We start from the raw sequence: 26,082 nt of genomic DNA, 5'->3' as shown, positions 1-26,082 counted from the left end.
AAACGCCGCCGACGTCTCTCCCCCCGCCTCGGTTTTTCTTTCTTAACCGCCCGAGCTCGCCGAACTACATTAGCCACTGGAAAAGGGTCTTGTCGGTGGTGGTACAGTCGAGAAGCGACTTTTTCCAACGAGCACTCATTTAAACGTAGTCCTGCCCGTATATGCAGCAGATCTCAGTCTAACGAAATCATGAAATAAGCCTTATGCCGGAGGAGCATCACCGTTTGTTAATTGAGAGTTTTGTTTTAATTTTGTTTTCAGCCACTGTCAAAACTTTTACAGCTATTACCGGTTAGACGTCTACGTCATCTCCTACTGCAAGCTCTCGATCCGTCTGGCGACGTACTGAGTAAGCATCCACAGCATCTGCTGGTCAACTTTTTAAGTATGTAATTCACCACGTAATCTCTTCGATAGTTCCCTACTTTAATCTGCAGCGAAACAAAGCCTATTACAGAGATTATTCAAATGCCTCTACTTTCAGTAAATCTGTCCTCCATACCTCTGTCCCGAGCATCTTCCTTCTTTTCTTTGTAACCACTTCGTCTCTACACGCATGTTAGCGTAACAGAGCACCGCCTTGCTGTCCCTGTTTTTCCTTCTTTTCCCTCCACGATTCTCTGTTGTAGACAATTCCAACGTGACGAGTGTCCCGTCGACTGCGTTTCCCTCTTCTGTACGACCCTCACGAAGTTCCTCTCCTCCCTTGTTCGGCACCTCATTTCTCAGTCTGTCCATCCATGTCACTTTCTTCAGTCTTCTAACTTTCTAAATACTTTTGTTGTTTCTGAGTGCCCACGTTTCAGAACCACACGACATACACCCCAAACAAAACATTTGGTAAACCTCTTCCATAATACCATTCCATCTAGTGATATATTAAACGTGTCATTGCTTTTTGCGATTCTCATTATTTTGGTCTTGCCATTGTTCCAAATTCCTTAACCAAACTTACAGTATTTTCCATCATTGCCTGCGGATCTTCCTCCGTTTCTGTTAGCACATCATACGATCAGCGCATATGCTGCTTTTTATTCTTTCTCGTCTTACCTACATGTCCCTATCACTAGAAGGCAGGATGAGGCAATGAAAGTTCTTCAACCATATGCCAGCAATTTGGGGCTAGCGAAAAAGGAAATGGCACATGGGAATTCGCAACTCGGCCTGGGAAAATCTTTATAAACACCTTGAGCAGAATCAGTGGGTGTAACTCGGTTATTTCCTATGATCTATTACGTCGCAGCACAAAAAACTGAACTCTATAAAAACACGGGACAACTGCCGGATATCAATAACTTCCTGCCACGATATTTTGGCGCAGAGTCTTCTGGCCATCTTCAGGTGAATGCCACTGTAGTAGTACTGGCGAGTACGGGCTGAGCTCCGCTATTTAAAGCCGTACTGAGGTGACATTGCGCATGCGCTGCTCAGCGTGCGCGTTCGTAACGGCTCCGTGCGCTGCGCCTCGCGCCCTCCACTGTGAAAACCTGGCGTATCGGTGTCAGGTCGATTTCCATCTTTATGCAGATAACTACGTCGGCTACGAAGTTTCTCTATAACAGGATTCCAAGCAGAGTTCAGCTGATAACCGCTATCTCGATTGATGAGAGTCTCGTTGTCAGACAATCTTGTTTCCACAGATTCATTGATAATCGAGCTCCAAAAGTTTGATGTATGAGCCAAAATTTTTGTGTCGTCGTAATTCATGGAATGGTCTGTGGAAATACAATGTTCGGCGATTGCGGACTTGGTGGGTTGGAGAAGGCGAGTATGCCGTTGGTGTTCCACTATGCGTTCCTGCACAGTTTGTGTCGTTTGCCCTATATATGATTTGCCGCATTCACACGGAATTTTGTAAACACCTGGTTTACGCAGGCCCAGGTCGTCTTTAACGGATCCCACCAGTGATGAAATTTTGGAAGGAGGGCGAAAGATGACTCTCACCTGATAACTTTCTCAATATTCTGCCTATCTGTGAAGAAATATTCCCAATAAATGGTAGATAAACAGTCGACCTGAAGGCCTCTTCCTCTTCCTAGTTCCGTCGTTTGTAGGTCTTCATCACTCTGTGCAGCCCACAAAGGCTCCGGCCGGCCTTATTGTCGGCGGCCTTTTGACAGGCGCGGTTCGAGGTCCGGGCCAGCATTTCAGACCGGCTCCGCTCTCTCTGCCTCCAACTTGCAACCCTCGCGCTCCAATCCCGGCGAACCGCCACGGTTCTTCGGGCATAAATAGGGCACGAGTCACCACAGAGTTCACCAGCTGCCTTTCATCTGAATCCTCTGAAGCACACGGCGATCCGAAACGTCCGTAAAGCCACCTCCCGACGATATCAGGGCACAGCAAGCAATTTCCACGTTCCCACATCACGGTCGTAGACACATTGTGAAATCCCAGTAATTTTGGTGAGTAAGTGTTTGAACAAATTTTATTGTGGGTTCTAAAAGAATAATTCTTTTACGTAAATACCCAACCGTATAAATCCAGTTTATTTATTTCCAGACGCGTTCCGCTTCAGTGCAGGGTGGCTATCATTAAACTTTCACTGCCCGAGCCAGTGTAGACGGAAGACTATTTACCAGATGGGCACTCGACTTGGTAGGAATGATATTCAAACTGTGTGATAATGTCACCGGTACTGGCACGCCGACGTACGGTTGAAACACGACGAGGTCTACGAGAAAGACAGGCCGCGGCGTGTTCGTCACGAAGGTATCCTGCCCTCGCTCAAATCAGCAGACAAACTACGTTTCTACACCTGTTAACTCGTAACTAGGCGTGTCCGTAAAGACGAAACCTGAATCTTCTACTGGAATCCGCTATTATGGAATCTTACTGTTCTATTATGATGGGAAGTTCGTGGGCTTACTTGTAATTTGTTACGGCTGTACTGACGTACAATAAAATCAAATCGTGCTAAAATGATTATCAGTTGCATAAGGCACCACTTCCAGCATTTAATGAGTACTGTTAAGCAGAAGAGACTAAATGCTAAAAAGTCTTCGTTATACCATTTATATCGAGTATTGATCTTAAATTAAATTTTGCTGTATACTGTTAATCAGTAAGACTTCATAATAGCAGATTCCAGTGGAAGATGCAATTCTCGTTAGTACTTACACGCCCAGCTGCGAGTTAACAGGTTTAGAAACGCAACAGCCTGCTGAGCTGAACGAGCGAGCGAGTTCAGGGCTAGCTCCGTGACGTACGCGCCGCGGCCTCTCTCTCTCGTGGGCCTCGCAAACACAAGGGTCAGCGTGCACTACAGTTAGGGACAGTCAGCACTGGTCTAGGCGAGGTGAGCAGGGCTTTACTCGTAAAGCTGTTTTGATAAACCAACAGCAGCACTGCTGCAGTTATTCACGAGTATTGATCCGTAAAAGGAATATGGAATGGTCCTGTTTCCTCACCGGGGTTCAAGGATATGATTTGGAAGTTGGAATTCACTGGTGACTCGGGAATTGCTGCTGGGAGAGGTTGACGGCCAACTGTGTCACAAATTGTTGTTGAAATTACCATTGCCAACCCTGGGAATGCTGAACGGAATGTGCGATCTTCAAGCACTGCACGACTGTATGACGACAGCCGAATATTCCACGGTCCACAGTTCGGAAGGGTTGCTAGCAATTGTGAAATGGTATCTACAGTGCGGTTCCAGGCTGCCGTGGATGCAAATAGTCGTTACACTGAGAAACGTTTGTAACCTGGAACTCAGAAACGGTACGCAATTAACAAGTGTTACCGGCCGGCCGGAGTAGCCGTGCGATTCTGGGCGCTACAGTCTGGAACCGAGCGGCCGCTGCGGTCGCAGGTTCGAATCCTGCCTCGGGCATGGATGTGTGTGATGTCCTTAGGTTAGTTAGGTTTAATTAGTTCTAAGTTCTAGGCGACTGATGACCTCAGAAGTTAAGTCGCATAGTGCTCAGAGCCATTTTGAACAAGTGTTACCTGTCTTGAGCCGGCCGATGTGGCCGACCGGTTCTAGGCGCTTCAGTCTGGAACTGCGCGAGCGCTACAGTCGCAGGTTCGAATCCTGACTGTGGCATGGATGTGTGTGATGTCCTTAGGTTATTTAGGTTTATGTAGTTCTAAGTTCTAGGGGTCAATAGTTTATGCGTCATTCCTATTCCGCCTGTCCTTGCAAATGTTTCCACAAAGTTATATTGTCCTACGATCAACCGTTTGTCATAGGAGCCCTGACAAGTACCGACTACAACGACACTGACTGTATACTGGAGCATCTCCAGTGGCAGTGTGTCTCGCTGTTCTGCTGGTGATTGACTGAGCGGCTGGTCCCGGCGGAGGTTCGAGTCCTCCCTCGGGCACGGGTGTGTGTGTGTGTGTGTGTGTGTGTGTGTGTGTCTGTCCCTTTTTTAGGTTAAGTAGGGTGTAAGCTTGGGGACTGATGACCTTACCAGTTAAGTCTTACAAGATTTCACACACACATTTTTGTTCTGCGGGTGAAGTAGTAGTTCTTTCAATACATGTCACAGCACAGTGGAAACATACCGTGTTACGTTCAGTTGTAATGGTGGAAGCTCTGAGGACCGAATTCTACAGTCGGACGGAAATGTGATCTCCTCAGCTAGGCTCCAGTCTGAGAAGCACTGCGCGGCGCGGCGCGGGAACAACAGAGCTGGCTGATCTGTATCACAACAAATACCGAGAAGGCAAAACTGCTTCGTGCGAATTTTATATTCTCGAAACACGGCACTAAAAACAAAGCGTCACCATCGAGAAGCGTTGTAGTAGCCTGAAGCAGCTTTTCAACTATGTTTTGTAGATTCTTCTGTAGTCAATTTCATGACGTCGAACTGGAAACACTTTTTTTATGAAAATGTCGCCGCCCCCCCTCCCAAGTCCCTCTTTCGAAGAATATTTACAGTAGCATCCTGAAAACCGTCGATACACAAAGGCAGATATATCATACTCGATGCTCGCCCGACACTTCTGGCGATGCCGTAATACCGTCAGCATACAGAAGTAGGCGCACAGGCGTGTGAGCAAAGGCTCTCTCGTGTAGTATTCTCGTGTGGTGCATTTACACACTTCTTCCCTCCTTTTTCCACCTTCCTAACAGACGAGCCCTTGTGGTCGTTACGAAGTGCCAGACAAGTGCTGGGCGCGGCGCACGAATTCCGGAGACCGCTTGCGCCGTACGTGGGCCGGTCACGCGGGGGAGGGAGTGGCCGTGACATCAGAGGACAGCAGCAGCAGCAGCAGCAGCAGCAGCAGGACTCTCCAGCGCGTCTTAGGCCGCCACTCGGCGCGCCGCGCTACTCAGCAAGTGCCGGCAAGAAGGCCTCCGTTATTCGACGCTCAAAGGGGATCAATGGCGGCCACGTGATCCCCGCCTCTGTTAAGGAGGGCTGCTTCCCGGCTCTAGCGACCGGGAATACTTTAGAGCGTCCGAGACGAAACATTTTGTTACCTCTAAAATTTCACCTGTGCTCCCTTACGGACCAGAACAGTTCAGTAACGTACTGAACACACGGGAAGGTGGAGACCTTTTATTAGTAGTTGATGGGAAGTGGTCGACGATCTAACATGAGAGTCTGATGGAGCAACAGTCTGTTTTAACAATAATTTAGAAGCCTTTTAGTTTTAGACAAATGCTACGTGTGGGCGCCGTGGTGGCCCAGCGGTTCTAGGCGCTTCAGTCTGGAACATCGCGACCGCTACGGTCGCAGATTCGAATCCTGCCTCGGGCATGGATGTGTGTGATGTCCTTAGGATGGTTAGGTTTAAGTAGTTCTAAGTTTTAGAGGACTGATGACCTCAGATGTTAAGTCCCATAGTGGTCAGAGCCATTATTTTGCTACATGGAGCATAGATCTATACGGCGCACAGTTTGGACGACGCGTAAACGTGTATAAAGAAAAGTGGAGAAGTTTCCAGAATGGGATTTTCACTCTGCAGCGGAGTGTGCGCTGATATGAAACTTCCTGGCCATGCCGTAGTGGGTTTTGGATCTCGAATGTTTACCTTTTTTATTTGTACTTTTTCTGCAATCAATCACTTTTATTTGATTACAGTTATACACTTGGAATGCATTTCAAGCATGTTTTGCTATTCTCAGGCGTTTATTAACACATATGCTACTTGAAGACAAAATATCAGTCTGAACTAACGTAGGACTGTTTATTCGCTATTCCTGTTGGAGAGGTTGATCGGAAGGGGGGGGGGGGGGGCACGGGTGGCCAGAAATCGACGTCCAGTGTTGTCTGCTGCTGGCGTCGAGCTGTGCCCCCTTGTCGTGCGGGATGCAGATACTTTGCCTTATGCTGTTATAACCGTGTCATGTACTTTTCATGTGTCGGTTGTTCACTTTCAATTGTGACGTCCCGAAGCTTTATCTGCATCATTGGCACACTGACGGAATTGTTTTTTAACACGACACGGTTGCACTCCAATGTAACACTGTTTTTGACGTACTTTCGCTGTAACAACGTCTGTCCATAAATGTATACAGTATACCTTAAATACAATACGGCACCCTTGCAGTATGTGGATGACTATGGATAATCATTTACTTCCATCGATATTCGCGATACCGATATTTTCGTAGTCATTCGTTTCACACTGCAAGAAGTTAAATTTATTGCAAGGCCGCCATATTGTATTTAAGGTACACTGTTTAAATCTACGGAGAAACGTTTGTGCAGTGGAAGTACGCCAGTTACATTAAGGAGTGCAATAGTGTAGTGTTGCAAAACCGCTCCGTCTGTGTGCCGACGATGCAGATGAAGCTTTGGGAAGTCAGAATCTTAAGTGAACCGTCAACATATAAAAGTATAACACACGATTGTCAGACGGTAAAAACTGGCGGAAAACTGTCTGCATCCCGCACAGGCTGTGACATCGGTCACCACAACAAGGCACAGCTGAACGCCAGCGGACGGCATCGGTGGACGTCGATTTCTGCCCACCCACGCCCCGTCCAGTTCCCTCTGGGCTACTTTGGACAGACATTTTTTCTGCAAGTAGCACATTTATTGATAAACGCCAGACGAAGAGCAGATGGTGCTTGAAACGCGTTGCAAGCATGGAAACAGGAAGGTGTACTAAACGGTAAAAAAAAAGAGGCAAAATCTAAACAATGAACGATCCAAGCTCAAAATGTGCAACATCGAGCGGATTCGAATAGCCACGGTGTCGTGGTTATGTGGGCACGGTGTTGGACTGAAGGGGGAGATACGTGTCCAGATCTTTATCGAGTCGCTTTTTTTTTCTTCCCACAAGATTGAACTGTCTGTCCAGTCATTGATGTGTCTGATAGCTGTATTCAAACTTGTGTCTGTGTCGTGGTGTTAAGTCCGTTTGTAACAGCGAGGTGTAAGGGAGGGACCTCAAGACGCACATACCTCCTATCTGTTCGAAGCAAGTACCACATGCCATGACTCTTGCGTTCCGTTTTGGAAGTTATGACTCTTGAATTCTTCTTTTGTAACATAGTTCACACCCGTTTATTTGTTGTTTTAATTTCTGTAAGAGATCTACGCGCCATCTCGCCTGCTCTCACAATACATCAAATTCACTTGCGACGGTAATACATTCTTACCACATGACTCATATTCTGTACCCAAATGGATAGTTTAACAGTTGCCAAGACAAATGTAGGAGAACAGACACGTCGATGACCGAACGGAAAGATGATAATTTTGTGTAAAAAAGGGGGCATGAGAGGGATTTGAACACTGACCTCTCGCTTAGCAGTCCAATACCGCGAAAACACAACCAGGACAACGGTATTCACGCAGTTCGCTCGATGTCGCACGTGCCGAGCTTGGACCGCTCACTGTACCTATTTTGCTTCTTTCTTCGCAGTTCAGTGCACCTTCTTGCTGTTTTCATCCTTGAGCTGTGTTCAGTTTCGGACGGTGTGTCTACTGGGCCATTTTACCATTAAGTCTCAGGGGGATGGGACTATTCCCTTTTTAGGTATAGTAAGTAAAACAAAGATAAATTGGTTGGTTGGTTTGGGACAGGGAACCAAACAGCGAGGTCATACGCCCCATCGGATTAGGGAAGGATGCCCTTTCAAACGAATGATCGCGGTATTTGCCTGAAGCGATTTAGGGAAATCACGGAAAACCTGAGTCAGGATGGTCGGACGAGGGTTTGAACAGTCGGCCTTCCGAATGCGAGTCCAGTGTGCTAGCCATTACGCCATCTCGCTCGGTGAAAGATAAATTGGGTACACCACATATTGAGATCCCAATCCTTACTCCAGCTATAAACTTTTTAAGACGTGTATATTTCTATTGTCTATTGTCAAACCACAATTTATGAAAGATGTTTATATTTTATTAATAGGATTAAGTAGGAAGAATTAATATTTGTTATTTTTGAAATAATTGTGGTAGCAGGGAATGTCTGCACCAAAGTATTGTTGGCGGGACAGACCGCACATTGGTATAATTTTAAAAAGGGCGGGAGAGACCGCGTATCGATACATTTTAAGAGAAGAGCGGGAAAGACTGCGCATTGACACGTTTTCGTAATGGTAGCAGGGATTGTCTGCACCAGAAAGCATTGTTGGCAGGAGAGACCGCACTTTAGCGTTCGTAGGGAGTCAGTAGTAAGCGAGACGGTAGCAGGTCTGAAGCGAAAGGTTGAGAGGAGCGGTGTTCCTGCCAGCCACCAGCTATGATTTACAAGAGATTATAAACGGATGTACAGAGACATCAGCTAACTATTATCATAAGAGGAACTAATATTACTGATTTTTTTTTTTCGAGAAACTCAAGACTGCTGAAGGTATGTTTGCGCAATGCTAGTTGTAAGATTATTGTAAAAAGTAAGTCCCATTTGAACGTTTGTAAAATCATTTTATTACCAACAGTAAATATATGAAGAATCGTTTTCAGAATATAATTAAGTTTTGCCAGCAATACTGCATTACTGATTATAATCCATCCCAAAAACCATCAACATAAAACTTTGCAAAATTTTATTGTTGTCAAGAAAAAGTTTAACTATGAATTACCTAACTTCAATCAAATTAATTAAAGAATAACGTCAGCTTTGGTAATAAATACAGCCACTTACTATGACATCCCACCAGCAGCTAATCGAGTATAGTAAAACAGAGTAAGTATATTCATGTCGCAGTTCGATGCAGCAGTCAGATGGCGATCCAGTAACAGTAAAAAAGGTAAGGAGCAGTTTTGGGTTATTGCAGGTAACGACTGAAGGCCACGACTCATTCTATGTTTCGTCGAATTAATCATTAAATCACTTTTAATAAGCAGCAATTAAATTTGTATGCGAAGATTGCACTTATTATTATTGAGAAACAGAATTAATTTTAAAGGGGAGATTTCATTTGTTATTATTAAGCAAGAGATAGAAATACTAAGGGGAGGTTTCATAGGTTATTGTAGAAGGGGAGGTTGCGTAACAAAAGAGATATAGAAGAGACGGTAAGATTTCAACACAAGAGGTTAGTAGAGAGTGAGAGAGAGAGAGGTGGGGTACAGACAGAGATGGGGGTAGAGGGGGGAGGGAGGAGAGAGAGGGGCGTAGAGGGGAGAGAGAGGGGGGCATAGAGGGGAGAGAGAGGGGGGCATAGAGGGGAGAGAGAGGGGGGCATAGAGGGGAGAGAGGGGGGCATAGAGGGGAGAGAGAGGGGGCATAGAGGGGAGAGAGAGGGGGGCATAGAGGGGGAGAGAGATGGGGGTAGAGGGGGGTAGAGGGAGAGAGATGGGGTAGAGGGAGAGAGATGGGGTAGAGGGAGAGAGATGGGGATAGAGAGAGGGGTAGAGGGGAGTGTAGAGGGGTGAGAGAGAGAGGGGAGCGTATTTGAGAGAGGGGAGCGTAGAGGGGGGTAGAGAGAGTGGGGGAGAGGGGGATAGAGTGGGGGAGAGAGGGGAGTAGAGGGGGGAGACAGGGGGGTAGAGGGTGTGTAGAGGGGGGGAGAGGGGGAGGGGTGGTAGAGGGGGAGAGAGGGGGAGGGGTGGTAGAGGGGTAGAGAGGGGTAGAGGGGGGAGAGAGGGGGTAGAGGGGAGAGAGAGGGGGGAGAGAGAGGGGGGAGAGGGGAGAGAGAGGGGGGAGAGAGAGGGGGGAGAGAGAGGGGGGAGAGAGAGGGGGGAGAGAGAGGGGGGAGAGAGGGGAGAGAGAGGGGAGAGAGAGGGGGGATAGAGAGGGGGGAGAGAGGGAGGTGGGGTAGAGGGGGAGAGAGGGGGTAGAGGGGGAAGTGAGAGAGAGAATGGGGAGGGGAGAGAGAATGGGGAGGGGAGAGAGAATGGGGAGGAGAGAGAGAATGGGGAGGAGAGAGAGAATGGGGGGGAGAGAGAGAATGGGGGGGAGAGAGAGAATGGGGGGGAGAGAGAGAATGGGGGGGAGAGAGAGAATGGGGGGGAGAGAGAGAATGGGGGGAGAGAGAGAATGGGGGGGAGAGAGAGAATGGGGGGGAGAGAGAGAATGGGGGGGAGAGAGAGAATGGGGGAGAGAGAGAGAATGGGGGGGAGAGAGAAAATGGGGGGGAGAGAGAAAATGGGGGGGAGAGAGAAAATGGGGGGGAGAGAGAAAATGGGGGGGAGAGAGAAAATGGGGGGGAGAGAGAGAATGGGGGGGAGAGAGAGAATGGGGGGGAGAGAGAGAATGGAGGGGGAGAGAGAGAATGGAGGGGGAGAGAGAATGGGGGGGAGAGAATGGGGGGGGAGAGAATGGGGGGGAGAGAATGGGGGGGGAGAGAATGGGGGGGAGAGAATGGGGGGGAGAGAATGGGGGGGAGGGAGAATGGGGGGGGGAGAGAATGGGGGGGAGGGAGAATGGGGGGGAGAGAGAATGGGGGGGAGAGAGAATGGGGGGGAGAGAGAGAGAAAGATAGAGTGTGTGTGCGCAAGTCGTGATCAGGATTTGTTTTTAGCCGCCAAGGAACGGTATACTGTTGTTCCCCCTAGAGTAGGGAGCTGGTGAGCACTGGCAGAGTGGCTGGAGTGGCTGGGCCGCGACGGCAGGTGGCAGAGCAGAGTAGAGCAGAGCAGAGCAGACACGGGCAGGTACTGACCGGGCGCCGGCTTGTCGTCGCGGTGCAGGTCCGGCTTGGCGGCGCCCAGCATGGCCAGCGGGTGTCCGGGCGGCGCGGCCAGCGCCCCGGAGAGGCCGAGCAGCGAGGCGGCGGCGGCGTTGGGCGGCCCGGGGTGCGGCATCATGGGCAGCGGCGGCGCGTGGGCGGCGTGCGGCAGCTGCTGCGCGTGCATCTGCTGCTGCAACACGGCGCGCGCCCTCTCACGCAGCGTCCTAGCTCTGACACTCGTCCTGCTGCCTCTGACGTCACTGGTGCCCACTCGGCGCCACGTACGGTAACGTTTTCGTGCCTGCCCGCCACGCACGCTTCCGCATTCCTCTGGAGCCTCAGCGAAAGCTTTGCCGAACGTGGCGCCGGAGCGAGCACCACTCGCAAGGTCGGCAGCAGCAATCACGACACTTACCAGTCGACACTGTTAAGCATTTCGTGAAGAGAAATCTGCATAAACGAAAAACACTACTGGACATTAAGATTGCTACACCGAGAAGAAATGCACATGATAAACGGGTATTCATTCGACAAATATATTACACTAGAACTGACATGTGATTACATTTTCACGCAATTTGGACGCATAGATCCTGAGAAATCAGTACCCAGAACAACCACCTGTGGCCGTAATAACGGCCTTGTTACGCCTGGCCATTGAGTCAAACACAGCTTGGATGGCGTGTACAGGTACAGCTGCCCGTGCAGCTTCAACACGATACCACAGTTCATCAAGAGCAGTGAATGGCGTATTGTGACGAGCCAGTTGCTCGACCAATATTGACCAAACGTTTTCAGTTGGTGAGAGACCTGGAGAAAGTGCTCGCCAGGGCAGCAGTCTTACATATTCTGTATCCAGAAAGGCCCGTACAGGTCCTACAACATACGGTCGTGTATTATGCTGCTGAAATGTAGGGTTTCGCAGGGTAGAGCCACGGGTCGTAACACATCTGAAATTTAACGTCCACTGTTCAAAGTGCCGTCAATGCGAGCAAGTGGTGACCGAGACGTGTAACCAATGGCACCCCATACCATCACGTGGGGTGATACGCCAGTATGGCGATGACGAATACACGATTCCAAAGTGCGTTCACCGCGATGTCGCCAAACACGGATCCGACCATCATGATGCTGTAAACAGAACCTGGATTCATCCGAAAAAATGACCTATTGCCATTCGTGCACCCAGGTTCGTCGTTGAGTACACCACCGCAGGCGCTCCTGTCTGTGATGCAGCGTCAAGGGTAACCGCAGCCACGGTCTCCGAGCTGATAGTCCATACTGCTGCAAACGTCATCGAGCTGTTCGTGCAGATGGTTGTCGTCTTGCAAACGTCCCCGTCTGTTGACTTAGGGATCGAGACGAGGCTGCACGATCCGTTACAGCCATGCGGATAAGATGCCTTTCATCTCGACTGCTGGTGATACGGGGCCGTTGGGATCCAGCACGGCGTTCCGTATTACCCTCCTGAACCCACCGATTCCATATTCTGCTAACAGTCATTAGATCTCGACCAACGCAAACAGCAATGTCGCGATACGATAAACTGCAATGACGATAGGCTACAATCCGATTTTTATCAAAGTCGGAAACGTGATGGTAGGCATTTCTCGTCCTTACACGAGGCATCACAACAACGTTTCACCAGGCAACGCCGGTCAACTGCTGTTTGTGTATGAGAAATCGGTTGGAAGCTTTCCTCATGTCAGCACGTTGTAGGTGTCGCCACCGGCGCCAGCCTTGTGTGAATGCTCTGAAAAGCTAATCATTTGCATATCACAGCATCTTCTACCTGTCGGTTAAGTTTCACGTCTGTAGCAAATCTTCGTGATGTAGCAATTTTAATGGCCAGTGGTGTAGTAAATGTTGTATTGTTCAAAATCGTGTATCTCTGACATTATTAATCGATTGCTTTGAAATTTTGGCACAACGTTGAATTCTACTACGAGGTGCGATAGGAAAGTTTTGAGAATGGATCCGCTACTGCTTACTGGTTGGCGGGCAGGTACACGGACGGCGGGGAGTGAGTCATTGCCTTGTCCGTGAACGCCCTGTGACAGGAAACTGAGTTTCCTTTATTCAGTTCGTTGTGGCAGCTGGTTGAGTGCAGTTCTGTTAGAGCTTGTTGCTGGATTCTGTCTGCGTAAAAATGGACGTAAAAACGGAGCAACGAGTTTGTGTGAAATTTTGTTTTAAAACCGAGAAATCAGCTTCTGAGACGAACTACTAAAAACAGCTTTTGGATATAATTCTATGAGCCACTCAGATGTTTTTGTCTGGTTCAACAGATTTAAAAACGGCCGCGAATCATTTGAAGATTAACCAAGGTCCGGCTGTCCCTCCACTTCAAAAACGAGTGAAAATGTTTTGAAAGTTCGCGACTTAGTACTCTCTGATCGTAGACTTACAATTAGGGAGATGGCCGATGAATTTAATTTAAGTTTCTATGCAGTTCAGTCAATTTTAACTGACGATCTGAACATGTGTCCAGTGTCTGCAAAATTCGTCCCAAAAGTATTCTCAAGTGACCAAAGACAATATCGACTTCAAGTGTGCCAGAACCACGCGGCTGCTACGGTCGCAGGTTCGAATCCTGCCTCGGGCATGGATGTGTGTGAGGTTAGTTAGGTTTAAGCAGTTCTAAATCTAGGGGACTGAAGACCTCAGCTGTTAAGTCCCATAGTGCTTAGAGCCATTTGAACCATTTGTGCCAAGAACCGATCAATGGGACTAAAAATGATCCCGATTTCTTAAATAGGGAAATTACAGGTGAAGAATCGTGGGTGTATGGATACGATCCTGAAACCAAAGTGCAGACTTCGCAGTGGAGGACTCCAGGTTCACCACGACCGAAAAAAGCACGACAAAGTCGGTCTAAGGTGAGGACAATGTTGGTGACTTTTTTCGATTCTACCGGTATTGTGCACCATCAATTTACCCCTGGAGGACAGACAATTAACGAGGAATACTACAAATGTGTCCTTGAGCGTTTGTGCGAACCACAACCGCCATATTCCCCTGATTGAGCCCCTGCTATTCCTTAAACTGAAATTGTCACCGAAATGGAAGCGATTTGACTCGGTTGAAGACATCCAGGCAAATACGGAGAGCGTCCTTAACGCAGGAAGAACATTTCCAGGAACGTTTCCACAAGTGGATCGGTGTGTTCAGTCAGAAGGGGACTGTTTTGAAAGAGATTTAACACAGTAGCATGTAAGTACCACTATTGTACAATTACAGGCCCATTCTTAAAACTTTCCCATCACACCTCGTATATACACATTTTTAACGCATGTAATATATAAATATACTTATGATATATATAAAGCGAGAACATTGTTACGAGAACATACACCCACACACGCAAACGCACTCCCACACACACGAGATAGACGGGAGGGGAAAGGATACAGGAAAAGCAGAGGTGAGGGAGGGAGAGAGGGAGGTAGAGAGAGGGAGGGAGGGAGGGAGCTAGAGGGAGGTAGAGGGAGGGAGGTGGAGGGAGGGAGGGAGGGAGGTGGAGGGAGGGAGGGAGGGAGGTGGAGGGAGGGAGGGAGGTGGAGGGAGGGAGGGAGGTGGAGGGAGGGAGGGAGGTGGAGGGATGGAGGGAGGGAGGTGGAGGGAGGGAGGGAGGTGGAGGGAGGGAGGGAGGGAGGGAGGTGGAGGGAGGGAGGGAGGTGGAGGGAGGGAGGGAGGTGGAGGGAGGGAGGTGGAGGGAGGGAGGGAGGTGGAGGGAGGGAGGTGGAGGGAGGGAGGTGGAGGGAGGGAGGGAGGGAGGGAGGGAGGTGGAGGGAGGGAGGGAGGGAGGTGGAGGGAGGGAGGGAGGGAGGGAGGGAGGGAGGTGGAGGGAGGGAGGGAGGGAGGGAGGTGGAGGGAGGGAGGGAGGGAGGGAGGTGGAGGGAGGGAGGGAGGTGGAGGGAGGGAGGGAGGTGGAGGGAGGGAGGGAGGGAGGTGGAGGGAGGGAGGGAGGGAGGGAGGTGGAGGGAGGGAGGGAGGGAGGGAGGTGGAGGGAGGGAGGGAGGGAGGGAGGGAGGTGGAGGGAGGGAGGGAGGGAGGGAGGTGGAGGGAGGGAGGTGGAGGGAGGGAGGGAGGGAGGGAGGGAGGGAGGTGGAGGGAGGGAGGGAGGAAGGTGGGGGGAGGGAGGGAGGAAGGTGGGGGGAGGGAGGGAGGGAGGGAGGAAGGTGGAGGGAGGGAGGAAGGTGGAGGGAGGGAGGAAGGTGGAGGGAGGGAGGAAGGTGGAGGGAGGGAGGGAGGGAGGTGGAGGGAGGGAGGTGGAGGGAGGGAGGTGGAGGGAGGGAGGTGGAGGGAGGGAGGGAGGGAAGGAGAGAGAGGGGGGTAGGCAGAGAGGGGGGTAGGCAGAGAGGGGGGAGAGAAGAGGATGGACAAAGAGGGGAAAAGAGGACGAGATGGATGAAGAAAGGGGGAGATGGACAGAGACAGGGGAGAGGAGGACGTTAGGGTATATCTCCAATTCCCATAGGCTACATATTGGAAACGTGTGCTTTCTATTTTTTCTCTTTCCATTTAATCAGACTGCACCAAAGCAAAGCGTGGCCGGGTACAGCTAATAACGAGTAAACCACTGAAATAAACACATTTCAATTTTCACTTGGCATTCGTTAATTGCGTACCACGTTCACGTTCCAGGTTACAAGTGGTTACTGCTTCCCGAAACACCTCTCGTGGGGTGCCTGCTACCTCCCTCGACATGCCGCCCCCCCCCCCCCACACACACACACACACACACGGCTTCTTTGTGGAACAGTTTGGAACTACTAACCAATCATTCGGATTTCTCCAAATCTGGTTACGGACTAAGCGAATGAAGTCCCGGTGTTGCACACTGCACGTACGGACGCACCTTAAGCCACGTCACACGGCGACAGCCAAGTTACTGTCTCAGCAATGCCGTGTCTACTGTTACGTCATGTGTTTCCTGCTCTTTCTGTCGGCACGGTTATTAAAATAGTACTGGTCACTTTTCAAATTTTCTATTATAGTACAATACTTCAAACTAATGCAAATTTTATGAATAAAAATTTCTCCTTTTCAAAAAAGTTTCAGCTATAAACGAAAAATTATAGTACGCTGCTATGGCTAATTGGCATTTTGGTTTATTACTCCGTTATACTAAAAAGTAAGAAACACCTGTTAAGACCGAGACGAAATAAGTACGGAAAAATATCGATTATTCAGAACTAAAATATTGATATGTCTTTTTACCGATCGCATTTTCCCATCCCTTTGGCAGGGCACAATGTCATTGGAATACATAGCAGATTTTACTACTTCTCCCTTTCCAAATTCGCTTTTGCTTTTCCTTACAGCTTCTTCTGAGTGCAGATCGAATAAGAAGGGAAGAGAGGGAGGGGGGAGTGGGGGTAGCCTAAAAGCCCATCTCACTACTATTTGAAGAACTGCCTACCTCGACGTTCAACTTCCGTAACTGGACTCTGATTTCTACAGAACGTGTGGGTAACAATCTCCATCCGTGTATTTATCACTGATAACTTCGTAATTCAGGAGAAAGTATAGTCCAGTCAAGGATACATATTATATGTCGAAAAAAATGGGGACCATGAAACTCAACAATCAAGGAACAGAACCACGAGGAAAATGTGACAAGCATTGAACTAGGAATACGTAACTCTTCCATCTTCGTCCTGTAATATCTGCACTTTTAGTTTTTATTCAGCTTAAATGTTTTCTTTGGCCAGAGACCATTTAACCAAGCCTTTGCTGTCTATGTAGCGACGTCTTATTGCGTGTGGATAGGCTAGTTAACGTCACGTATCTCATTGCACATCTATACACGTGGTACCTTTTTTCCTCGCTGTACCGACACGCGACGACACACTAGAGGTGTAATTACAGCCGAAGTACACACCCGAAGTGGGACCCCAGCCCGCGACGCCACCACGAGAGCACACAGACCTGTGGACACAACTTCACCACGTCAGTTGACCGGCCTTACGGCGCCGATGTTCACACGCGTGAGTACACTCTTCCACCTTCTCGACTTCCTCAGTATCTCAGCAAATTAGCTTAGTAAGCAAAATAGTATCTGAAGATGGAGTCACTGTGCGGAAGTAGGAAGACGGATCAAAATGTAATGCAGGAGTTTATTATGATAAGCAATCACAAATCATTCTGTAATCCACGGATGTTCACTCTCATTATCCTTCAAAAAGATTATACAGAACAATATTTTCTTTGATATGTGCGTCGAGTGCTGTTATTTCATATGCTATAGACAGGAAGTGCGCTGTCGTCATATTTTCAGTGATTTCTATTGTAGCTAGTATGCATTTATTTCTGAACTTTTGATGCAATTTTCACACCGCTCGCTTCCGACAGCCAAATGGGCTGATTTGTAAAGAGCGCTAAAACCCCCGGAATGCTTAATAGCCGTGCATATTTGCACTTTATTCGTTATAACTGTAAACTGGTGCGCGTAGTGAAAAACTTGCTTCGCTTTTGCTTGTTGCACGTGCGAGTGCCCATCCAATGGAAATTACGTTTGCCCAATCAAATTGGTTTTTCTGTTACTCTAACGGGACAATGGGTTTATAGAGCGTGCAGGAAATTACTGTTTCACTGTCTGTGTTTAAGGCTACCTGACACAGCCCTCACCCGTCCACGAAAAGCGTAACACGCTACGTCGAAGTGTGTTTTATTTTAATGTAATGTAATCTCTAACTCCTCACGAGGATCCCAATAATCTTCAGTCTTCTCGCTAACAACATCGCGCGCTTTGTTACATTTGGCACTCATGTGATAGCTTCTGGCTTCCGTAAACGGATATAAAGAAGCGTAAGTAAGATTTTGCTGGCACACGCTCATTCAGTAGAAGTGACTAAGTGCATACGCGCTGTATAAGGAATTCCCAAAGCATCTTATTTTTGAAGTAATTGATGGCAAACCATATTTCGCAGTATGGATTGTAAAATATTCCGCATCAAACGTCGAAGAAAAATGGAAAATCACTTTGCCAACAAAGTCGTTTTGTACTATCGTATTCATTGGCAGGATTAAGGCAATGTTGAGCTTCACGGTATGTCAGTGATGAGGCGTTGCAGCACTTGGCCTTGTTTAATGTCCGCTAGCTACACTTCTCATCACCCCCCCCCCCCCCCCCCGCCGATGAGGTATGTGGTGCACAAAAAAGTGTCCTTCGGCAAAGTTTTTTTTGTGAGACATTTATTTCCTGTTGGGATCAGACAATCGATGGGATAAATTTACTGACCACCTACTCCCCAGAATGTCGTCGGAAGTGGGTATCAAATACAGAAGCGCCACAGCAAACGAGTAAAAGCGTCAGACGTTATGTTCTATCAAGACAGTTAAATCTGGGCGGAGTATAGATCTGTACCTCATTTACAGTACTTGCCATTGCGCAACTGACTACTTTTACACATACTTTTTACACCTATTCTCGACACTGCTGCAGACGCTTCGTCTTCGGAATTCCCACAATGGCAGCAGTATGGGCGCTGACCAATTAAAGCGCCAAAATAGGGTGAATTTACTGTTCCACTTTGGCCTGTTATATACCCAGCTGACAGTAACAGCACACCCTTCAGAGCGAGGTCTCTGTTGGAGAGGTGCGCCCCAGTAATGAAACTCATTCCGGATGCCTGGAGCTCGCGCTACTTACACTGGTCTGCAGTACAACTACGGAACACTTCTTTGTCTGATTCAACCTATCAAATTTGGGATTCTGTACGACGGAACCGGTTCGACTTGTAGAACGTGTTTGAGGCGGCCAAAGTCTGTCTTTAGGAATCCGGTTTGTATGTTCAGCGAAAGTAGGCTATCACCGGAGGAGAGCGTCACTTGCAGCAATTCTCTTATGGCCAGCGAGCAGCCGTGCCGAGCATACTAATGCAGCTCTGTCAGGGCACACGAGGGAAGGAAAGCTGCCCGCTCCACCTGTCCGCGAGAAAATCTGAGTTTTATATTTGTACTAAACGCCTCCACGTAGTTGCAAAAATATCTAGTTTCTCTTTACTTTTCCCTCCAGTAGTCTTCCGTTTCGTTCCCAACTGGTGTGAAGTAGAGATCTATAGGTGATTTGTCTGAACTAAGAAAGATAGAAGACCTAGTCGACGACGGGACCTCACATTCGAGCGGTGGAGCACAAGTTCTGGGAAGGAAATAGGCAGTGCATTTACAAATGATCTGTCCCAGCATTTGCCTCAAGCGGTTCAGGGAAACCACTTACCGCATCAAGAGCAGTCGTTTTCTATAAATGGATGCCGAACTATGCACCGAGCAGCGACCATCTGCTGACATACAGGGTTTGGGCAAAACACGGAGACAGAAAAATCAGAAGACATTACCGCGCCTAATACAGTGTAGGAAATCCGCTGGCGTTCGAAACAGTTTCTAGTCGCCTCTGAATGGATAAATACAGGGACTTTATAGGGTTCAAGAGAATCTTATGCCATTCGTCCTGCCAAATAGTACAACTTGAAGTAGCGATAATGGATGTGAGTAGTGATCACGCGCCCTTCTCTCCGAAGCGGATCACAAACGGTCAATGATGTTGAGTTCGTCGACTGTGGTGGTCAGGGGAGATGCAACAATTCCTCCTCCTCCCCCTCCTCATGTTCGCAGAAGTTGTTTGAACTGGGCCGCTATGGTTTTGGAACTCAGCATGACCACTGGCAAACAAAAATGTTACCACTGGTTGGACCTGATCAACCAAAATGTTCACATGATCCCTGGCAGTAATGTCAGCTTGCAGAGTAACCATGGAGCGCATGGTTCAAAATGGTTCAAATGGCTCTGAGCACTATGCGACTTAACTTCTGAGGTCATCAGTCGCCTAGAACTTAGAACTAATTAAACCTAACTTACCTAAGGACCACACACACACATCCATGCCCGAGGCAGGATTCGAACCTGCGACCGTAGCGGTCGCTCGGTTCCAGACTGTAGCGCCTAGAACCGCACGGCCACTCCGGCCGGCGGAGCGCATGGAATACTACGATATGGTTGCGCAAATCACCGCAGAACCTCCAACCATATTTCACTCTTCAGACGTAAACTCAGTCAAAAGTTGGAATAATGTACAACAGACTAATCCGATCAAATCTCTTTTTCCATTGCACCATAATTTTATGGCTTCGGAATCACGTTTTCGTGCCACGGGCCCTTGCATCACTCACGAATAGTTTTTAAATTATAGCTCGCCTCGGATTTCCCTACTCACGGAGCTCTGACAGGTTCGGCGAGTGCGACATTAAATTCTGCAGTGGCTTTCGCAGATGTTGTCCTCTTGTTTTTCCATCACAGTTCTCATCTGTCACGATGACTAAGCGTGCACTTTCGTCCGATGATCCGTGATTACCCTAAATCGCTCCAGGCAAATGCCGGGACGGTTACTCTGAAAGGGCACAGCCGATTTCCTTCCCCATTCTTTATGAAATCCGAGCTTGTGCTCCGCCTCTAATGATCTCGATATCGATGGGACGTTAAATCCAATCTTCCTTCCTTTTTTTTTAGCAGGTGACGTTTTTCCACTTATCCTGTATGCGGTGTAAACCTTCGATACGGTGCCTCTAGAGGAGAAGGGAGGAGATTAATGTTTAACATCCCGTCGACAACGAGTCATTACAGAAGGAGCAAAGATTGGATTAGGGAACGGAACCGGCCGTACCCTTACAGAGTAACCGTCCCGGCATTTGCCTGGAGCGATTTAGGGAAATCACGGAAAACATAAATCAAGATGGCCAGACATGGATTTGAACCATCGCCCCCCCCCCCCCCCCCCCCCCCCCCGACTGCGGGTGCCTCTGTAAACACCAAACATTTCTATTACCTTGGTTACGTAAGCACCCACCATTCGCGCACCGACAATTTGCCTACGTCGGAATTCACTTAGCTCTGACATGATGAATGCCCTCACAACTACACAGGACGCTGTTCTCAACACGACGGACACTTGCAACGTATTGAGGACACTGAACAGCTGCCGTTCGTGGTCGAATACAGCAGCGCAACACGCAGCTTGGCTGGCAGCTACATTTCTGTTGAAGCATGCATTTCTCGCGGTCTCCTTTTTTATCCAATCCCTGCACATACATGTTGCAGTGCCATTTGTCCTGTTTTAAGAAAACTTGAAATATCGCACTTGCATGGCAGGTTGCATGGCAGCTAGGAGAGGTCCAGGTAATACTTTACAGCTTACGATGCTTCCCTAGTCACTGACCGGTTCATTTTTGTCCTTAGCCATTCGGGGTACTGTGGAGAAGGCAGCGTGGCGGAGGCGAAGAAGCGCGCAGCCGGGCAGGTACAGTCGTCTGGCGCAGTAGCAGCTTTATCGCGCTATCTGGGGAATCCGGTTATGCAGAAAGGCTGCGTGTCGTCGCCAAGTCGAGCGATAGTCGTAATTGAATGCGGCATTGTGCGCCACGTGCAGCTGGCCTGCGGCCGCCTTATGTTACATCACGTTACGTTACGTTACGTTACAGCTTCATGCCCGCTGTCTGGTCGGGCGGGTTCCGGGCAGAACAACGGGCCTCACACGTGCCGTTTTAATTGCGCGACTCAGGGGGACCACGCAGGTGTGTGCAGTGAAGGTAAGGGTCACATTCCTATCGACGTGCAAGCGTCTCCGTGTTAACGCCGAAAGCCGCGCGGAGGTACGTGCGAAAGCGTGGCATGTGGAGTTTCGTCAGTTCTGAAAATCGTGCGTGGCGAGTATATTAGCTGCAGCCGTGTTCCGTGCGAAAACGGATCCAACACTTATTGTTTTCGGTACTACAGCAGTAGGTGCCACAGTTATGAAAATAGAAAGGGAAACGTGGTACTTGGCTAAGGAGTACAATTACCGTCACAATCATACTTCTGTCATTAACGAGCTGCAACACAATTACCGAACATCGAAATATTTAAGATGATAAATTGCCGGACATCGTTAAAGACAACATTAGCTAGACTGAGGCAGTTATGTGGAAGAGCTTTTCTGCAGAGGGTTACAGCTGCTCGCAGATTTTTCGTAATGGGTAACACCGTCGGAGACTTAAAATTTGCCACAGCCGTTTCCAAATCTTCGTTGTACAGTATAGTTCCCAAGACGTGAAAACTACTTTATGATGCACTATAGACAAAGGTCACGAAGATAAATAATTAAAAGTATTAGTTATTGTATTAATACCTTTTATTTAAGAAACCGACGGATATTCCAACATGACAATGCTCTGCTTCAGTTTTGAGTAACAAAGATAAATGTAAGCGCCATCAGTTTATGAAAAGTACTTTCTTCGACAAGGGAACCGATCCGACGATATTAAGAAAGGAAAAGGGACGTATCGAAGCACAGCTCGTGCAAAATTATTTGCTCGTACGAAATTATTTACAGGACGACCGATACACGAAATGAATCAGAATACCGAGCACGGAAATTGTAATTTGTCCCGTCGACGGTGAAGTTATTAGAGATGGAGCGCTAGTTACAGTTGGATGGGGAAGGAAATCAGTTGTGTCCTTTCTCCCTTAAGTCATTTAGAAAAACGACGCAAAACTTCAATCTGGATGAAGTCTAACGCGCTCAGGTGCCAGACCAGGGTTTCTTCAGGTACTACGAGCTGGCTTGCAGCAGAGTGCGCCGGTCACTACTGTGAGACCAGATTAGTATTTACCTAGAAAGACTCAAAAACAAACACCACACCGTGGCGAAGCGGAACTATGAAACTAAAGAGGCGGCCTCAATGTGAACCTAGCCATCTACGCTTTACTGGAACTTTCACCTTCCGAATTACATCGAAGTGACTCCCCATGATAAACCTTTACATATGACCACCACTTCGCTACGTCATATTTTTAATTTATTTAGTTACACAGCACTGCGAGTCTGCTGTGCCTTCGATTTCCTAGCCATACCATCCGGTGGTAGCATCGAACGCTAATCTCGTGCAATCTTTATATCAAAGTTCATAAAACTACACCACCACCACCACCACCACCACCACCACCAAAGTTAATTTTTTTGTGCGTTATTAGCTCAGCTGACTACGGTAGTAGGATGAAAGGCTATCAGTTTTAGAAAAGTCGCTGCCTGGTACCATCTTACACTATCACGATATCTGAAAGTTACTACAGTCACTATCAGAACTTAGTGCCATCATGCTTGGTGGCAGATGACTTGCCTAGCAGCATTCCAACGTCACTTGCCACAGCGTAGGAGTAGCGAGACAGAAAAAACGTGTCTGTCTCACATCCGCTAAATACAGAGTTTGGCGAAAACAGCGGGTCCTGTCCAAGTTCTAGCTTTGAATGCTGCCCAACAGCACCATACCGCGCCTGCCTAGTCCGATACTTTTGAACGCCCAGTCCAGAGTTCTCCACTGTAAAATTTATGTGCATAGCATCATCTATATTCGTCGCACCAGCAATGTTAGCCCCAGCAAACGCCAACTCTAGAACACGCACTCGCGAAACAGACGTGACTGTTTGTTCAAGTAATAACAACTCCTCTCGGACAGCAGTTGACTGTAGGGTCGTCTCCCGGAGCAGTTCCTGATTAGGTATTACGGTTTTCTTCTTTTGCTTTTCGTTTCTGCCAAAGCCTGGATTATTTTAAATTTTACTGTACGTGAGATTTGGACAACACATGGCAGTACATCAACTACGTATAGAGGATAAACCGGAACTCAGACAACACTTCAGAGGGTGTTCAGGAATATGTTCCGAATATTTAGGTAGAAGGGACACACGGTCCCTGGTGGCTCCTGCCAGAGTAAATGCATTTCGTTTGTTTTCTTGCCCTCCTTTGTATCCGTATTCCACTGAAAATATCTGTGTGACGTATCACATGTCGACGGTGAACACTGCGAATCTTGTTTGGAAACACACTTGCCATTCACTTGTGCTACATGTTGTTGACAATAGGACAGACTATTTTACTCTTCCACCTCAAAATTGCACTGAGTACGGCTCGGTTCTCTCTTTGGTACTCCGTACCAATCTCAGTGGTTTTCTACCCTATTGGGCGAAGGAAATCGCTTCCCTTCGCGCTAACCGCCTCTTCACGATTTCTGTGCTAAGTAGACGGTTGTCGCTGGGGCGCTGTCTAAAGGGTCTCCTCCCAGAACTTATTCTCTAAACTAATCCAACTGAGTTTCCCGATTGTTCTACAAATTCCCCATTCCAATTGCCCGAGCATCACAACTTCAGTTTTGTTCAGCCTATATAGGGCTGTCAGGACACCAGCAGTGGGTCTCTGAATTCATTAGAATACTGCCGTTGTGCCTACACGAGGAGCTCACCAAACACTATTAACATACTTCAGAACTTATCGCTCTAGCGTCTTGTATGCGTTGAACACTAGCACAACCGTTCCATTAAGTCGAATATTTCCGTTCACTTTCCATACTTCTATATCAATACTCGGCATGCTACCTGATGGCGTGTGGCCGAGGGTACTTCTACTAGCACTAACTTCTCCCCCCTTCCCTGTTCCACACGCGTCTCAGGCGCTGCAGTCGTGGACTGTGCGGCTGGTCCCGGCGGAGGTTCGAGTCCTCCCTGTGTGTGTGTGTGTGTGTGTTTGTCCTTAGGACAATTTAGGTCAAGTAGTGTGCAAGCTTAGGGACTGATGACCTCAGCTGTTAAGTCCCATAAGATTTCACACACATTTGAACATTTTTGAATACGGCGAAGGTAAGACATTAGCATTCAGATTAGCAGGGCGGATGTGTCAATCTGGCCGTTGTAACTTAGGTTTGAATTATCGGTGAAACTTAGTTTGGTACCTTCAACACGACATAACGGCTTTTTCCAACTGAAAACGCTATGAGACTAAAATAAAATTTGTACCAATCTGAGTACAAGCATTACTTCTTGATGTATGTGGGTTTCATCAGCACGCAAAACACGGCGCACTCCCTTCTCATCCAGCCTACATATTACGTTACCATTCTAAGCTTAACCTGAATGGTGCCCGGTAAGGTTTGTCCTGAATCGCTGACTGGCGATAAGCTGAGAATCTAAACGAGCACCGATGTTCGCTACCCGATACCAGGACGCATACAATAGAGGCAATACTACTGCTGTGTCTAGTCCCAGCATTTCAGAAAAGTTTAATTTTCCACTGCACTCTCGGGCTGTCTATCGCGTACGATGGTAGTAGGCTCTTTTTGCTATGGATCCGCGGTCATCTGACTTACCGAAAACTATGGAAGGGAGGATGTTGGTTGTAATACACAAATAACTGTAACAAGCCACGTCTACTTATCTTTCCAGTAAGCGTTTCTCAATATGGGGCGGATTCATATAAATTACGACGACATACATTTATCTCTGGCTGTATTGTTCGCTTGCCTTGTTAATTTCTGAATAATTAAATTCTATGAAACGCTTATTGGAAATATCAATGGAAGTGACAGGCTGCATCTATTTGTGTGCTGCAATTTATGATCATGACATTCCCAGTTGCGTCTGACCTAAAATGTTCGCGTTTAAAGGAGGAGAATGTATATACTAACTAGCCGTGGACCGATTTTCCTTCGGTTTATTGTCTTTCATAGCACAGTGGAAAAAGAGCAAGCAAGAAAGAAAGCCTCAGCGTAATTTACGAGAATACTGGGGAGCCATACTTAAAGCTATCGAATGCACGAATGTTCGCCTTCGCACGAACTTTTTTCCCCTGTTATGTTTCTCAATCTTACCTCGCGATGGCGGAGAAACTGCTTTAGGGGAATCTGCATGTCTCGACGGTGGAGAAGTGTCGGCTTTCGGCCAATCCAGTGCTACAGTAGCAATTTAAGTGATTCGTGATTCTGTGGAAATATTTTCTCATGTTCAGAAAATCGTACCACCACCTACAAAACTCCATAGTAACTAAATTCCTGCCGAGACAACGAAAGCAGCACTGAAAAGTCTGAATCAGATAGCCGAAAGCTATAATGGCAACACATTAGAGCATCTGCACAAACAAGACCACACACAGCGCTACTGTAAAAATTATGAGTAATGCAGAAAATACATAACGCCGCTTCTTACGTTACGCTTATTAAAAAAAAAATTAAGAGAAGCTGTCAAGCTATGACGAA

General features: G+C 47.9%; 1 protein-coding gene across 5 annotated transcripts in view; it reads right to left on the bottom strand.

The window, feature by feature from the left end:
• The window catches only part of LOC126198482 (transducin-like enhancer protein 4), a 510,722-nt gene that overhangs the window by 167,497 nt on the left and 317,143 nt on the right, over window positions 1-26,082 (bottom strand). For 3 of the 5 annotated variants that reach the window (XM_049934844.1, XM_049934846.1, XM_049934848.1), the window contains one exon: window positions 11,015-11,213. In XM_049934844.1, coding sequence (XP_049790801.1) covers window positions 11,015-11,213 — 199 coding nt within the window. The remainder of the gene's footprint in view (window positions 1-11,014; window positions 11,214-26,082) is intronic. The other 2 variants (XM_049934845.1, XM_049934847.1) reach the window with 1 other exon arrangement.

This window comes from Schistocerca nitens, chromosome 8 (genome assembly GCF_023898315.1).
Source record: "Schistocerca nitens isolate TAMUIC-IGC-003100 chromosome 8, iqSchNite1.1, whole genome shotgun sequence".
Taxonomy (NCBI): Eukaryota; Metazoa; Arthropoda; class Insecta; order Orthoptera; family Acrididae; genus Schistocerca; species Schistocerca nitens.
This window is presented reverse-complemented; position numbering and strand designations above follow the sequence as displayed.